This window comes from Gymnodraco acuticeps, unplaced genomic scaffold (assembly GCF_902827175.1).
Source record: "Gymnodraco acuticeps unplaced genomic scaffold, fGymAcu1.1, whole genome shotgun sequence".
NCBI classification, from domain to species: domain Eukaryota; kingdom Metazoa; phylum Chordata; class Actinopteri; order Perciformes; family Bathydraconidae; genus Gymnodraco; species Gymnodraco acuticeps.
The window spans coordinates 379,474-396,760 of record NW_022991340.1 but is presented as its reverse complement, the minus strand read 5'-3'; the positions used below and the strand labels follow the sequence as shown (position 1 = coordinate 396,760).

Genomic DNA, 17,287 nt, shown 5'->3' with positions numbered 1-17,287 from the left:
CTTACTGCATTTCCACGTTCTGTACTACGACATAAAATAAGTCAGTAAATACCCCACCGCTAAATGTCCGAAGCTTCAAAATGGCGTCAAAATGACTATAAACGCCATCACGTCGAACATTAGCCGCCTTTAGCTTAGCGGCAGTGATGTGCATTTGTCTGACTTTGATGTTATTTACTGCTCCACTCAACATTCAGATATAGACATATTAATTCCTGCTTTTGTGCTGAACAGTTTTTTAATTGGTCTTTTTGTTGGATGCTTTGTGGTGTGTATCATATCAAACGGAATATCTTAATATTGGGTAGTCAGTAGGGGCTTGGACTGTGAGCCGTAGGGTTGCCGGTTAAAGTCCCCGACCAGACCTAAATATAGATTGTGGACTGCTAATTGGAGAGGTCCCAGTTCACCTCCTGCCCTGCCGTGGCACCGGACACCCCCTCACCCCCCCCCCCTCCCATTGCTCCCCGGGCGCTGTACAATAGCTGCCCACTGCTCCTAGTACTAGACTCCTGGTATTAGGATGGGTTAAATCAGTGATTCCCAAAGTGGGGGGCGCAGAGGCATGACAGGGGGGGGAGCGAGAGACCAGGAGGAAAAATGGTTATTAAAATAAAAAATAAAAAAAGATTACAAAAATAAATAAATCATAATTTTTAAAATTATTGATTCGAAAATAATATGATACAGTACTATTACGTCTGGGTCTCTGTGTTTCATTAAAGCTCGGCTCTGTGTGTGTGTGGAACGAGCCATTTTGTGTGCGTGCCCGAGCGAGAGAGAGAGCGCAACGGTACCGGAGATCGTAGTTGTTAGCTTCTGGTGCTAGCGAGCTACGCTAACGGTTATAAAGAGTTTTTTCAACAACAAAGTGGAGAAGAGTCCTCTCCTGTCAGACTGAGAGGCTCAGTGAACTAAAGGACTCTCTGAGTGTTTAGATAGTTAACTTTACTCTAAGTTATCTCAGTGGGTCTCAAACGTTTTGGTCACCATTAATGTAAACAATTATTTCCGAGGCACACGTTTATATGATTATTATAGTTATAAAAAAATAAGAGAATAAATGAAAAACAGGTATGAAATACTATAAGACAGTAAAAAAAGAATAAAGTTTAAAAGGGTGATTTGTAAAATATCCATAAAGAAAAAGTAAATCTGTTTCATAGGTGTTGAGAGATGTATCCATAGATCTCCTAATGTTGCTCTCAAAGTGCACCAGATTGATGCTTTTAACTTCAATATTTAAAAATAAATCTTCCCGGGGGAGCTTGCCCCCGGACCCCCCTATGTGAGGTCCACACACCACCTATAAAAATAGCACTTTACCCCTGCTTACACCTATATGCCTCGAGCCTTCATTGTAACTGTCACACTGTGTATTTGCGTGGGGAGTGTTGCGGTAGAAAATTCCACGGTAGCGACCGGTGCATTAATGGGAAACCCTAAATGTTTGAGCACCCTCAATTTGAGCACCCTCAATGAAACGTCAAGCTACCCCACAGCACCCCAAAATAAATATCTGGCGCGGCCACTGAGCCTGACTATTTGTGTTGGGGGGGCCCGACTTATTTTTTTCTCCAAAGGGGGGGCCTGACAGAAAAAGTTTGAGAACCACTGGGTTAAATGCAGAAAACACATTTCACTGTGTGTGCTGTGTGCTCTGCATGTGTGACCATTAAAGAGGGTTTCATCCCTCCCAATTCTATTCTCTATTCTCCATGCCTATTTTTGTGTTTTGGGAAGTATTTGGAATTGCACACACACACAAGACCATAGAGGCTGCATAGGGTGCATTGCATTGATGAACAGTAGGAGCTAGTTTGGATGCTTTGTGTGTTGAAAGTGTAGGAGGTCAGAAGGGGTTTGGCTAAGTTTACATGCATGTGTGGTGTGTGGGGGTATACAAAGGAAAGTGGAGTGTCCTGGAGAGTTCTGCCTCTCCCCTGCAGGTGAACTGAAAGGTCATGCTGCATTGTGTCTATTGTCAGGAGTGTGTGGTCAGTGTCAAGCTTGTGCACTGACAGAGAGAGAGAAGGCTGCCAGACTGAAAGTCAGATTTGATTTTCTACGGTAGCCTGTCTTCAGCAGACGCCAAGTTTCCTTCAAGTTGTTTCTGGAGTCTGGATGCACCCTGAATAGTTTTGACAGATTCAAACGTCTCCTTATTATCACGAGACAAGCAGCCGATCAACAGCCATGATCAGAGCTCTGTTTCTCTGGTTCCCAGGCTGATTAGCTGGCTGACATGAGCCGCATTCATCACAGCTGACAGTTTTATTATAAAAAATTCAGAGCGGAGAGGAAACCTCTTTGGGGAGAATAATACAGAGTAGATAAAATAACACGGCCGCACAATGAAAAATATTTTACCTCACTGACACAATACAATTCTCTATCTCTTCATCATTTGCATTTGCTCTAAGGCACTGCTAATATTAGGCAGGCAGTCACAATGTTGCATTGTATGCAAAGGGCATGGTTATTGTATTCCCTAAGAGATTTATGCAAATCGAGTTATGCTAATAATATACCATGCAAATGAGCTGTTCCGACAACACTCCTCTAAGTACCACCCTATAATGTACTGTGCCTGGTGAGGATGTGAAACCTAAAAAAAAAACCTGCGCGCAATGAATAATTTTAAGCTTCTAAAAATAGATTTGAGGGAAAGGCGCTTTCGTGACATCTCCTCCTTGCAACAATGTCAGACAGGCATCTCAGAATCTTAAGAGAATCCCCAGAACTTTTCCAGTATATTTTGTTTTTGACAGCAGATGGAGAAGATCATGTTTACATAATGTGCATCTGGCTTCTTCTCTGTGTAGTGCATTGTAGGTGTAATTTATCTCCAAAATCTCCAATCTTTAAAGCCATTTTTAATCTTAAATAGGCATATAGCAAACAGTTTAAGCTCCTGATAATCTCATCTGATAAAATAATCACACAATTCAGTGACATATCGTTGGGTTTGTATTTGAAGAGCTTACATTTGAGAGGTGGCGGACACGGACTCATCAGGGACTGGTTTGTAGTAAATTCACACATTGCAGCCTCCTCACAGTCCCCGCACCTCCTCCTATGTGACATTGTATTAGAGGTGTTTTTTTTCTCTACCCTTGAGAGAGAAAATGATTGCTCTCTCTAGCAGAGCTATATACAGCAATTTGTGTTTTTGCTCCCCGATATAACACTTAACCTTTATAGAGATGGCTGCTCTTCCTCATTATCTCTTACAAAGAAACCACCGTACTGCGGGTGGATACTTCCCCGTACTAATACACGGGAGAGGAGCAGGCGAACAAAGGGCTGGACAGGTAGTGTCTCGCAGCAGTGCGCAAGGCACCAGGTTCATGGCAGTGATTACATAATCTGTGGTGTGATTAAAAAGCCTGCCTGGACCTCGGGGGGATATTATCTGGGGGATTGCACAGTAACGTCCAGCCCCGAGCTCTCTTTCTCTCTCTTCATCCCCTCAGTGCTTAACAAGATGGAGACGGTGCGACCCGCCTTCATCTGACAAGCCTCGGAGAGACCGTAGTTGCTAGGCGACTGAATGCTACATTTTGAAACCCAGACAATTCTGGCTTTCAAGCATTAAAAAGGTCCAAGGAGCTAAATTAGACCCTGAGTAGAGGGGGGTGGGGGTGCATCTAAATGATGTAAATGAAGAAAGTGGCTCATGCTGTGTGTGTGTTGCCGAGGCTGGTTTTGTTGTTTATTTTGGCAGCGACCGTCGGCTCAGAATAGGTTTTCTTTTTCCACAGCCATGTTTTAGGGGCTTTTGGGAAAGTATTGCGAAAGGGAATCTGGCAGATAATCTTACAGAAATTGTCTTCCAATGGTTATTCAGGGCAGTCAGATTATGGATGTAATACAAAGCAATCAGTAGTTAATGCAGCCAATATGTGTAGGGTTTCAGAATACTGATTTAACTTTTTCACTTTCTGTCCACAAATAGGCATCTTTATTTAAACTCATAAACCTCCTCATAAAATGGTTGATTGTCACTAAAGAGAGGATTAAAAAACCCTTTCCTTTGTCTTTACATTGTATTTAGTCACCCACAAAGCTGAAGATGATACACGGTGTTGTCTGAGCCCTCGTGTCACACCAGTGTAACATGAGTGTATTTATTGACAGGCGAGGCGGTTGGAAGCCTTGCTTTCGTTTCATCATCGTCTTATTGAAACTGCCTCAAAGGAAAGCATATCAAAGAACAACTGCATAATTGAATATACATTACACACCTGGATGAAACATTTATTTTTGTATTCCTCATGAAAAATGCAGGCTCATTGCAGAGCTCTCTGTGTATATATATATATATATGTGTGTGTGTGTGTGTGTGTGTGAGTGTGAGAGGGTGAGTGCTCGATACTCCAAAGCCAGTTGGGCTGATGCATGAAATGTCGATGGCGTAGCTTGACTCCAGGACGCCCGAAGCCTCTCAGATCGATAACATTACTCTGCACCGCCCACTGCCCCTTCATTCAGTTCCACTGAAGCCCCCCCCCCGCAGCACGTTGACTCACAGAGAGCTCAGCGCCTCACATCAGCTCTCACTCAGTGGAGATTTCCCTCCTTGCCTTCTGAAGAATATGCTCGGCATTGACCTTATAAGGCTTTCACTTAGAGATCTAATCTGCTGCACTGGCCTTATTGATCTGGACTCAGATAAAAACAGAAGGAAGATAGGACCTGTCGTATGTAACACACCTTTTGATTTACCTTATATCAACACTGCATTTGCTTCCTATAATCAAGGCACCATCTGTAAGATGTCACTATTATGTGAACAGAATGACCCCAACATAAACCAGTGTCTGGTTAATGCTTAGCAGCTTTTTGAAATAGGCAACACTGTTTTATGATTGCTATAAATGTTGTAGTGGATTCAACTAAAAGCTAATAAACTTTTCTCTAGCAGACACTCAGTGTGTTGGAGGAAGATGCATTAGGGGCACATTTATGCGTTGCTTCTGAACAGTGTGGTTTGAATGTGTGCCTCCTGGCTTTTCCAATGCTGTGGAGTTAATATATTAGATGATTATTCACTTTCAGTGTCCTTATTTTCTGGCCTAATTTACCTCTGTCCTTTTGTTGCTCTACAGTCTGCATACAATTACTGTATCTGCTTTAACAGGTGGACAAAAGAAGCAGTGTCTTGGCTTTAAAAAAATTACTCGTGAATTTGTGATGTGCAAAAGAAAACCTTCTTTATCCAGCTGTACCCCAGACTGTTAATTATTTTAATTCATTCATGATTAAAATGTGAAAAATGAAGTGGAGGTAACGGCAATCCACTTTGCATAAAACACATTATTACCAAAAATAATAATGTTGAATATTTATATATATTTATTATATATATATATATATATATTATATTATATTTTTTGGTAACAGGATTATAATGTCTGAAAGGAGTCCTAGTATTTTTCTTTAAAGAGTGGTTCAATCATCCGGTGTTCTGCACATTTTTGGAAAAGGTTTTGGATGGTGGAGTTGAATTGTCCTCGATTGTTAATCATCAGTTGCATCCATAGTTGAAACTTTAACAGACATAGACTCATTTTGAAAAGATGTTGAAACAAATCTGTATTTCCCAAAAAGATGTTTTTGTGTCTTTGGAGAGGTCTCCTCCAGTCAGCACGTCTAACCCAATCCTGTCACTTCACATGCAACCTCAAAGCTGAGCAGATGAAAGCGTCGCCTCTGGTGGCCTTTGAAGAAATCATCACACAACCTCAATACCTTCTGAAATTAAGAGATCTGATTTTATCAAAATGAATGAAGTTTAAACTTATCTGTGCACGATTAAAAATGCTTTATCGGTGATTCATATCATAGATAACCAGTTCATTTAGGCTTCATATGTCACATAGCACCACTATGTGTACAATATAGGGCTGCTCGATTATGGCAAAAATCCTAATCTCGATTATTTGGGTCAATAATTGATATCACGATTATTAAAAACGATTATCCATTTACTTTAAAAACATCCATTTATTGAAAAAAAAAAATTGAACAGTATGTTTTTAACAGTTGATTACCCTTAACTTTAAGTATAATTCAACTGAAAAACCAATACAAAAATAATATAAACAAAAATATAATCGTTTTATTTCGATGATGTTGTTTTCATAATCGTTGCAAGCCAAAATCGTAATTGCGATTAAAATACGATTAATTGAGCAGCCCTAGTACAATGGAAGAAGGTTAAGGAGGTGCTACTTGTGAAGGACCTTTTAAAGAGCACTCTAGCTTGGAGTAAAAGCCACTGATGTGAGCTGCTGTGAAGACAGACAGAACTGGATCAGAGGTGACAGCATTGTGGGAGCATTTCATGATTCTGACGGTAGAAAGACACCGAGCACAGAGAGAGGTGACGAGTAGCCTACAGAGACCCCTTCTATTGTCAGAGTATGAGCACATCAACAGCACAGGTCGACCTCTGCCTACAAAACGAGTGACTTCATCAAGCTGAAGGCACGTCTGGCTTAAATCCCTAATGTGGAAAGTCGCACGTGATCATCTTGAACCTGTTTCAGTTTGTGGTGTTGTGTTGTGAAATCGGGGCAAAGCACATTCCTGTCCAGTAGCCTTCAGTAAACCAGTGCGCTGAGAGACGCTGTGTATCTACCCACCATTCCCTCCCCTGCCTCGCTCTCAGACCTCTCCTGAGGGTTTGAAAGGAAAAATAAATATTTTTAGACGGAGCTGCTGTCACTTAGCTTTTTTTTTTTCATTCTTCATAAACCCCAAACCATGGGAAACACATATTCACCTCCCCCTTTCTCACTGTTCAGGCAATTGCCTTGCCTCTGGCTTCCTACTGCCACCCATAAAAAAAAAAAAGAAGCTGCCCCCAGGGAGAGTGTCGCCATAGCAACGCCTTCACCAGAGCAACTCCTCAAAGCATCTATCTGAGGTACATGTTGCAGCCCTCGGTTTCCAGCGACAGAATAACCTGAGAGTTTGTGTTTCGGGGCAGAAAGGAGACTGGATATCTTCCAGCGCCGGGACGCAGGCAGAGAAGAAGGTGAAACGAAATAAAGCCCCAGATGTCCAGCCGCTGATCAGCTTCAGAGGAGAAGACTCAAACTGTGCAGCTCGCATTCAGGCTTCCCTGTTTCGTGCGATAAGATGACAGCAAGTTTACATGCTAAGCCTCGATGATTTAGCGGATACAATATGACAGCTGGCGGATAGGATTGTTCCTCTTAAGAGAAACGGAGAGCACTGGGCCTCAGTTTATGGCACAATAAGCAGACAGTGCTCGCTCTGGCACAGACACAAATCTGTAAACATTGCTGCACAAACATTTAGATGTTCTAACTGAACATAGCGAAATGACTGTCCCCTCTCTGGAGCATATGGCCTCCGCCTCTCACACTGCCGTGTCAAAGATCAAATCTCATATCCTCGCTCACCAGGGACCCTCTCCTAATCCACGCAGTTTGTTGTTCAGTTTCCATGCAGCCGCGGTGCAGTGTGCATCGTGACGGCTGCTCTCTGTTTATTGTGTGCCTGTCGACCCACTGTTGTCTCACAGCAGAAGAGCTATTTATAGCTCCATGCTCCCCAGTAGTTTAAATTCATCCAGCTCGGCTCTGAGTTGAGAATTAGATCTGCACTACACTCTCCAGGCTCTCATTTGTAACGTTCATGGAGCAGAGGGAAGCTAGGCTGTCATTAGCCCTTTTTTCTTCTTAACACTCGGAGGACAGGAAGCAGCTGCCAGTTTCACTTCCTGTCTCACACTTCACTTCAAGACAAACATGATGTTGTTGTGAGTTTTACCATGCAGGAGATAAATAGTATTTTATATGATGCCACACATTTTCCATCCATCCATCTTCTCCTGCTTATCCGTGGTCGGGTCGCGGGGGTAGCAGTTCCAGCAGAGAGCCCCAAACTTTCTTTCCCCTGGCGACATCAACCAGCTCTGACTGGGGGATCCCAAGGCGCTCCCAGGCCAGCGAAGAGATATAATCCCTCCACCTGGTCCTAGGTCTACCCCTTGGTCTCTTCCCAGCTGGACGTGCCTGGAACACCTCCCTAGGGAGGCGCCCAGGTGGCATCCTAACTAGGTGCCACACATTTTGAAAAAAGAAAAACTCTTCTTTAAATATTTGTATTTATTTAAAAAATAACTGCTTGTATTTATAGTTAGCAATACTTTAAGAAATAATCTTTGAATTTCAACAGTACAGGAACTCAGGCAAATTATTTAATCTGGTAATAAAAATGTTTTGCAAGACGATAAAAATGTCATTTATTCTCAAAGTGTCATTTACGCCTCAAATATGAACAAATGCCTTACAGGACAGAATCATTTAAAATGCACACATTTGTTATTGATCCCATTTTTCCAATTCACTCAAGTCTTGCTCATCTTCAGCATTTGGTTGTGTTAATCATCAGCCTTTTATTCGGACCAGCCCAAAGCACGACAGTGTTATAATATACTGATCGCCATTTTGATAAGAAACACCTGTCATGTGGATTCATCATCTTGGCATCATTTACCAACATTTTAGAAAAACAAGCCTTAGGTTTGCATAGATCTTTTATTTGACGTGAGCCTTGTGCTTATACTTCTCTTCAGTATATGTTATATCACTTTCTTACAGACTATTTCTACCTATTGTATTAGTTTTTTCAGTGAATTGATGACAAAGACAATCAGGCTTTTTTATTACGTTTGCAGATTGTAGCATAAGGCTCTTCTTATGTGTAACTGAGAACTCTGAGAACATTAACTGTATGTAAATCATCATTATGTCTATTCCCCTTCAGCCATCCATGAGTTTCCAGAGGACATTTTTACCAAGGAGCAGAGGAAGAAGGGTGCCGTTTGTCTGCATGCTCTCTGTGTGAGTATTATGCAAGCTATCCCCTGAAATCAACAACATATTTTACAAAACAAGACCTACATAACTTAGTGAGAGTGTGTCCCTGTTCTTTCTTATTCTATCCAGGCCATCTACATGTTCTACGCTCTGGCCCTCGTCTGCGATGACTACTTTGTCCCGTCTCTTGAGAAAATATCTGAGGTGAGCTAACGAACAGTGGCGGTTCTAGACCAATTTGACCACTGGGGGGCCAGTTATTTTCTGAGGGGGGCACAATAAAGGCAGGACAAAAAAGAGAACTAGACAGTATGAAGTAATTGCGCATAAGAAAACAATGCAATACAGTTATTGGTATTTGTTTCAGTACACTTATTTATTTCAGATAGATCTTATAGTTATTACTGTTAGCTTAAGTTATAGTGCAATGTTTGCACTAACACCATATTTATATAAAAATAAAGGCAATGAACAGTTACATCTCTACTTTACATAAGGGTGTCTGCACAATCTCACATTACAGCAACAAAATCCTGCGGTTTTTGGCAAACCGAGTACCAGAAAATATACATTTAAAAAAAAAAAAAAATCATTGTTAGGGGGGGCCACAGGGGGGTCAGAGGTCGGTGTTAGGGGGGCACTGCCCCCCCCGCCCCCCCCCCTAGAACCGCCCCTGCTAACGAATATTGTTACAGATACTATTTTCTTAGTTTAACAGACGATTATTCGTTTATTTTTCATTTTATTCTGAGCTTTTATTTGTTTTGTTTTCATGTTTCAGAACCTGCAGCTTAGTGAAGATGTGGCCGGAGCGACATTCATGGCTGCAGGAAGCTCTGCTCCGGAGCTGTTCACGTCTCTCATTGGTCAGTAGCTGATCCAATCACGGACCAAGTAACAGTGGCACATTTAAAGCATGCTAAAATGTGTTCTCGCTCATTTTTAACATTTCTAATGATAAATGCTGGAATTTGAAATAGTCTTTACAGCCTCTGCAGTGCAAAAACCCTCCATAGGATGTCAGCATAGTCTAATTGAAGACCTCCGGAGGGATTTTCTATTTAGTCAGGTATTTTCTTTGAGATAAGTGAACTCCAAATAGAAAGCTGGATGACCCGTTTGAGATGACAGACTGCAGGGTTTTTATCTCATCTTAAACAAAACAAAGCTAGATATAAAATGCACACATGTGACTTCCTCTTCTCCTCCCTCCAGGTGTCTTCATCACCAAAGGAGACGTTGGAGTCGGGACGATTGTTGGCTCTGCCGTCTTCAACATCCTGGTCATCATTGGACTGTGTGGGATCTTTGCGGGCCATGTGGGGAAAACTTTGTGTTAACCATTTGTCACCCAGCTGCTCCCGAGTGAATGAACACTGACTTTTCTTTATCTTTCTCCACAGACAGTGGTTTTAACGTGGTGGTCTCTTTTTAGAGATTCCACATACTACATCCTCTCTGTTCTGGCTCTCATCATGGTGAGATGGAACATGTTGTCAAATAATCAATTATTGTGTTTCAACCTCCACGTTGTCGTTTAAAGAATCTCTTTTTCTGTTCTCTAGGTAATCTATGATGCCACAGTTGTTTGGTGAGTCCACTTTCCTTAAGTTCTTATATGATAAGTAGGTCAGTAGGTATCTGTATTCATACAGACAAAGCTCTAAAATGGCCTCTCTGATTGGTGTCAAGTACCCCTCCCCCCCCCCCCCCCTGAAAGGACAATTACAATCATGGAGATGGGGCGTCAACATGTCTCACAATCAGTGATAGTTGAACATGTCAAATAGATTTGGTTCGAATGACAAAACATCTGAATATTGATTTCCTGTCAGCTCAATTCAGAGTTAGGCGAGGTGACGAGGAACACGCTCTATTTAAAATCTGTGATTTCTTATTAATTGCTATTTGTTTAATTTGTGTGGAGGAGCTGTCATCCCCATAGGTCATCACACACATGATTAATGATTCGGTTTGCTGTGAGATTCTTTTTTTAGGTCTTCTTAGCTTTAGCTGCCTCTCCTGAACGTTTTCTGTTTTGTCAACCTATGATTGTAAAAATAAATAAGAAAGAAGGGTCTCCATTGTTGTATGTGTCAGCAGTTTAAATGAAAGGGAAGATTTATACGTGGGTTGTTGCAGTGGATTCATCAGTGATATATGGCAGGCTGTTTATTGCGTCCTAGTGTGCCAAGCCTTAGCTGTCTTAGTATATGTCACCTCACCAAAGGGTCTTCTAAATACACTCGCTCAGATTTGTGTCCTAGCTTTCTTTGCCAAATCCCTGCATGCTCCGTCTATCTGAGACATAAGTCTGCGTCAGAGCAATGGTGGCTTAGTGGAAATGCTGTTTGTTTGGGAGGTTAATGAAGTGTTTTCTTGAGTAACGTTGTGTTCATTCACCGGTATCTTTTACGGTGTCCTAAGGGCTGTGTTTATATTTTATAGTTATAAATATGACCAAGCCATTGTAAAGACAATTCATAAACAGAGACAAAGACAGATAAAAGCCTAACTTCATGACGGAAAGACTGTTTCAAATTCAACAACTCAACTAATCTGCTCTAAGTCTAATTGGCCTGGAAAAATATGTGAGTTTTTTCTTAACTAAGCTCTGTTTATTTCAAACCAGTGAGAAAAGAAGGGATGAAAACACAAATAGAGAAATCTGTTGTGGGAAATAACCAAACTCTCCATGGAGACTTTAATGTTGAAGACACAAAAAACGCTTTACACACTTGAAAATCTAGTTAATTGAGTGGAGGGATATTTACACAATACGTTAAGTGCAGTATGTATCTATGATTCCAACTGTCATACAATATGTTATGCTCTATAATTGAGATCATAACATATTAATTTACATTACCATTTGTGTTAGGGCTGCTCAATTAATCGTATTTTAATCGCAATTACGATTTTGGCTTGCAACGATTATGAAAACAACATAATTGAAATAAAACCTTTTTTATTTTTATTTATTATTTCTTAAAAAAAAAAAAGTTTGAAAGAATTATTTTTTAATTGGTTTTTCAGTTGAATCATACTTAAAGTTCATGGTAATCAACTGTTAAAAACATACTGTTCAAATAAATTGATGTTTTCAAAGTAATCGTTTTTAATAATCGTGATATCAATTATTGACCCAAATAATCAAGATTATGATTTTTGCCATAATCGAGCAGCCCTAATTTGTGTTATATTTGATGTATAATATTGAATGGAGGTTTACGTCAGACTCACATGTTTTCCTCGCTGTGCAGGTGGGAGTCCTTGCTTCTCATGACCATGTATGGGATCTACATTATAATCATGACGTGAGTTTACCGAAACACTAAAGAGTCATCATGCCTTTACTACTGTCTAAACTCTGAGGACACACTGTACTCGTGGTATAAATGGATGTGAGCAAATGCTATCTGTTTGGTTGCAGGTTCAACTCCCAGATTCTGGCGTTTGTGACGCTGCAGCTGAGCACCTCCGGGCCGTGCTGCTTGGGATCAGCAGACATCCAAAGAGAAGACAAGATGGCAGAGGACGCCACTGCCTGCAACACGTCCATGGTGCTCCTCAACAAAGGTCAGGAAATGGGGAAAAAAGTGAAATTGTATATGTTAGGAAAAATATCACTCGTCACCGGCTTGGTCTTCAATATCAGGATACATGTATTTATTATCCTTGCAAGAATGGAAGAAGTCATCACACACAGAGCTGCATGGGACAATTAGTTCCCCGAATAGTGTCCTTCACATGCTTATATACAAGAGAGTGTTATTCAGTCACAAGATACCGGTTCAAAGCAGTATTCTGACCTTAGTTCAGATTAGCTAAGGCCTGTGTAAGCAATAAACATGACAGTCATATGTCTATCTCAATAGAGGCTGAATCATCATGTTAATCACATAGCTATCATATGCCTAAAACAGTCCTGATGCTCTTCTAGGTAATCACACATCCTGTTACGTACACAGCTACGTAGGGTCTTTTTATTATCATGTGCTACTCTGATATTGGAAGAGCACATTCAGTTTTTTCCCAGCAGTATAATTGTATGTATTACATACTTGCTTCCATTTGTCATGTGTTTTACTTACAACGTTTTTTTTTACAGGCCAAGTCCACAACCAAGAGGCTGCTCCAGTCATCATGGTGGATGAGCTCCTCAACCTCAACCCTCACAAACTGTCCTTCTCCGACGCCGGGCTGCGCGTCATGATCAGCCCTCACTTCTCCCCCCGCACCAGGCTCTCCATGGCAGGACGCGTGCTCATCAGTGAGGTACTCCAGGCACATTTAAAGGTCTCCTATTATACTGTTTTTCATCAATATATTATAGGTCTCAGATATATACAAAACCTGTCTCTGAAGTGTTTGGCTCCAAATACCAAACAGATCATTGCAGCATTACCCATAATCCCCTCTGTTTCAGGCCTGTTTCAAAAGTGCTGATTCTCTGTCTGTTACTTTAGATGAAAATAAGGAGCCCCTCCCCACGCCCCTCTGAGAGACATTTGGTTAAAAAGAACACAAGGGTGCTCTAGGAGGAGATTCAGGTGATAAGGTGGGCGGGGCTTACCTTGGTTGGTGATTGGCTAATGGTTACACAAGCCACAAAATCGTTATGACATCATAAAGTGGCCAAAATCTGATCAGCTCATTTTCAGACAGGTTTTTATAGAAATGGATCAGGACAAAAAGAGAGAGAATCTTTCAGAGTCTCTTCACACAGAGGGGACACATGTTGATGTAGAAGAGACATGAAAAAGTGGATTTTGCATAATAGGTGACCTTTAAGGCACATTATATCTTCTCAGAGTTTAACGACATAATAACCTCCCACTCTCCTCTCACAGAGACAGAGGCTGATCCAGAGCTCGAAAGACGGCGAGGCCGGCCCGGTGTCGCGGGGGGGGTCGACCAGCAACAGCCTGAAGAGATCGGGCTCCTGCGGCGTGGAGAACGGAGGCAAGACTCCCGCAATAGGAGACGCAGAGTCAGGAGAAAAGCCGGGGGTTGAGGTGTGCCAGACAGAGGAGGAGGGCGAAGAAGATGGGATTTTTAGTCCTGTGCGCATACCAGGTGAGGAGGTTCTGTGAAACGTAAGACTTAAGAGGATGATTTATTTTTAATGTTGTAGCTAATCCCTGCTTTAACATCTTGTTATCACCGCAATAATCCGTATTTAATTTTGTCTTAATGTTCATTATTTAATTTCATATTCAGTTCAGTATGTATATAGACTTTTTATTTTGTATTTTATTATATATGTTGCATTGTTGGAGGAGCTCAGGTCAGAAGAATTTCATTGCTATTTCTACACTGTAGCTTTGTGCATATGACAATAACACCTTTGAATTTGAATTTTGAAAACCATGCGCCCTCTTGACCCCCGTCCTGCTCCTCTCAGGTACTTGGTGTGGGCGGGTGAAGTGGCTGATCAAATGGCCTCTGGGTCTCCTGCTGTACTGCACCGTGCCGAACTGCATCCGGCCCCGCTGGCACCGCTGGTTCATGGTCACGTTTCTGGCCTCCACCCTGTGGATCGCCATCTTCTCCTACCTCATGGTGTGGATGGTAAGGAGGCAGTGAAGAAAGACGCAAGCTTGATTCTTAAAGACACTTCATATTGGTCTATTGCAACACAACAGTTATAGTCTACAGCAGCCTCATATCGCCATCTAAAGGCCCACTGCGGTACTATCATATAGATTACATGATGAATACGATTTATTTTTGAAATGTACAAAGCATTTTATGATTTTGAGGTGGGCCTCGTCAAAATGGTTACAATGAGTGGGCCTGAAGTAACAAAAGGCTTAAAACGCCTTATCTCAAGAATGCCTTGTACTCTTAACAACATCTAGCAATATATAGATGTATTTTTATTACAAATCAGGGGTCAGCTAAAAGGTGTACAGGACAGAGGGGGATTGCAATTCAAGTTGGCACCTTTTTAAGATGCTTAATATGTATAGTTGATAATAATGCATTTTATGTATAGAGCGCTTTTCTTGAAACTCAAAGACACTTTAGAGCACATGTGTCAAACTCAAGGCCCGGGGGCCAAATCAGGCCCTTGGTGGATTTAAGCCCTCAGCTCAGAGCCTGAGCCCAAACATTGATGACCTTGCACCCACGATGAGATGCCAAGTATCTGCTTGAACTAGCATCACAGCAGCAAACTGAGTTTCAATGGATGTTTCCTTCTGCACTTTGTCTCTCAGGACAACAGGGCATGTTTGGTTTTCTCTTTGAGGGAAATAGTTTTTTTGAAGCTGTTGTTGGCCTGTGGAGAAATGTAATCATAAGAAATGACTCCGGAAAAGCTGCAGATAGAGCCATAAGAAATGAATGCAACTGATTATTTAATGTTTAATGTTGTTTTTATAGGCAATAATTTAAGCTTTGTTAGTTCCAGGTTTAATATGTGCAATAAGTTCATTTCAATAAGTTCTGCAATAAACATTGACCCAGTCCGGCCCTCCACTAGTACCCATTTTTAAATTTTGGCCCATTGTGTATTTGAGTTCGACACCCCTGCTTTAGAGAGTAAACATTCATAAAAACAACACACTTAAAATATATAAAACACAACATTAATAACAGATTAAAAGCAGTAGTTGACCCTGATGCATCCTAATGTTTCCCTCAGGTCACCATCATCAGCTACACACTAGACATCCCAGACTACATCATGGGCATCACCTTCCTGGCCGCGGGGACCAGCGTGCCGGACTGCATGGCCAGTCTGATTGTAGCTCGACAAGGTAAACGCCTATCTTTGCCCAGAGAGGCCAACTCAGTGGACATTTTTAAACGACAGCTAAAGACACGTCTTTTTAGATTAGCTTTTCATTAGCAACCCCCGCACTTTCAATGTTCTTTTATATTTTATTATTTACCTACCTTTATATTGTTTTATTTATTTTATAGGTCTTAATCTTTTTATTTGTATTTCTGTTATACCGATATGTTCACTTTGTTTTATGGGGCTTTATATTGTGGCATCGACTCAGTTGTCTTACCTGTCGGAGAGAAACCATTATTTATTTTATTTTATTTGAATTTTCATACCTTTTACCTCCTTGTGTTTATTAACCTGTTAAAATGTTATATATAAGTTCTTAACAAATAATCTGAGGGGCATGTGTTGCATGAAAAGTGCAATATAAATAAAGCTTTATTATTATTTTCTGTCTGGTGTACGTGCGTCACATCTGCATTTCTCACATCTCTTTCCAGGCATGGGGGACATGGCGGTGTCTAACTCCATAGGCAGCAATATCTTTGACATCCTGCTGGGTTTGGGTTTCCCCTGGGCTCTGCGTACCCTCGTGGTGGAGCACGGATCATCAGTATGCATATTCCATATCTCCCATACATAAACAATCTCTTTTCTTCTTATTTGTGATCTACTGAAGTCTGCATGTGTATGAGAGGGCGATAGAAACTGAGATTCTGGGTTATACTAACTAATACGTGGTCATGCAAATGTGATACCTCCTTTTCTCTCCTTACAGGTGTACATAAATAATAAAGGATTGGTGTATTCTGTCGTGCTGCTGCTGGCATCTGTGTTTCTGACGGTAAGGAAATCGGTTTTAATATGCATGTCAGCATGCAAGATACATCAGTATGATTGGATCCCTGAGGAGAACCTGTTTTATGAAAATGGAAAATATTTGTAGCTGCCTTTATCTAATGAGATTTGCCTGCATGTCAATATGTTTTGCCTATCCAGTGTGAAAAGGCAAAAACCGTTTCTAAAATCATTGTGTAGATTTTTAATCGACGTCATGTTCAAACCATGCAGTTTTATATGCACTACTGTTGATGTATTACTGTTAACAGCATGTAGAACAACCAAGTGGCCCATTGAGTAAATGCAGATTCAGGGGATACTTATCAAATTGATACGCTTATGTTAAAGAGCACAGTTATGCTGATTTCCAGGTTCATCATTTGTGTCTCTTCTGGGACGTGTCTCCATGCTTTAATGTTCAGAAAGCTGCTGCAGCACCTCTTTTCACCCTCTGTCTGAAACCAGAGCCCAGTCTGCTCTGATTAGTTTGCTGGACAGCTCTGTTGTGATTGGTCAACCGCTAAGAGATGTCACGCCTCTTAGCCTATCACGTACAATGTGTTGGAGCGCTAGCCAATAGAAGCGCTAGTGTTACAAAGTGATGTCACTATGCCGGGGAAGTAAAAGGAGTCCAATGGAGGCGTTTCAGGCAAGGGGGGGGGGGGAGTGTGTTGGAGAGACAACTTCCTCTATTGGGAACTTTGGGATTTTAGCATTTGAAGACCATTTACATGCACACACATCTATATAACACACTACAGGAAAGGGACAACTCCAAAAAGCATAATAGGGCCTCTTCAATAAAATGAATAGCACTCGATTTATAGTTAATGTATTTTTTAACCCT

General features: G+C 41.3%; 1 protein-coding gene across 1 annotated transcript in view; it reads left to right on the top strand.

Moving 5' to 3' along the window:
* The window catches only part of LOC117562673 (sodium/potassium/calcium exchanger 3-like), a 28,786-nt gene that overhangs the window by 7,325 nt on the left and 4,174 nt on the right, over positions 1–17,287 (top strand). The window contains exons 3-16 of the mRNA XM_034240529.1: positions 8,806–8,882; positions 8,988–9,062; positions 9,640–9,724; positions 10,074–10,177; positions 10,262–10,336; positions 10,424–10,449; positions 12,122–12,175; positions 12,292–12,437; positions 12,970–13,136; positions 13,712–13,937; positions 14,266–14,432; positions 15,511–15,625; positions 16,101–16,213; positions 16,379–16,444. Coding sequence (XP_034096420.1) covers positions 8,806–8,882; positions 8,988–9,062; positions 9,640–9,724; positions 10,074–10,177; positions 10,262–10,336; positions 10,424–10,449; positions 12,122–12,175; positions 12,292–12,437; positions 12,970–13,136; positions 13,712–13,937; positions 14,266–14,432; positions 15,511–15,625; positions 16,101–16,213; positions 16,379–16,444 — 1,496 coding nt within the window. The remainder of the gene's footprint in view (positions 1–8,805; positions 8,883–8,987; positions 9,063–9,639; positions 9,725–10,073; positions 10,178–10,261; positions 10,337–10,423; positions 10,450–12,121; positions 12,176–12,291; positions 12,438–12,969; positions 13,137–13,711; positions 13,938–14,265; positions 14,433–15,510; positions 15,626–16,100; positions 16,214–16,378; positions 16,445–17,287) is intronic.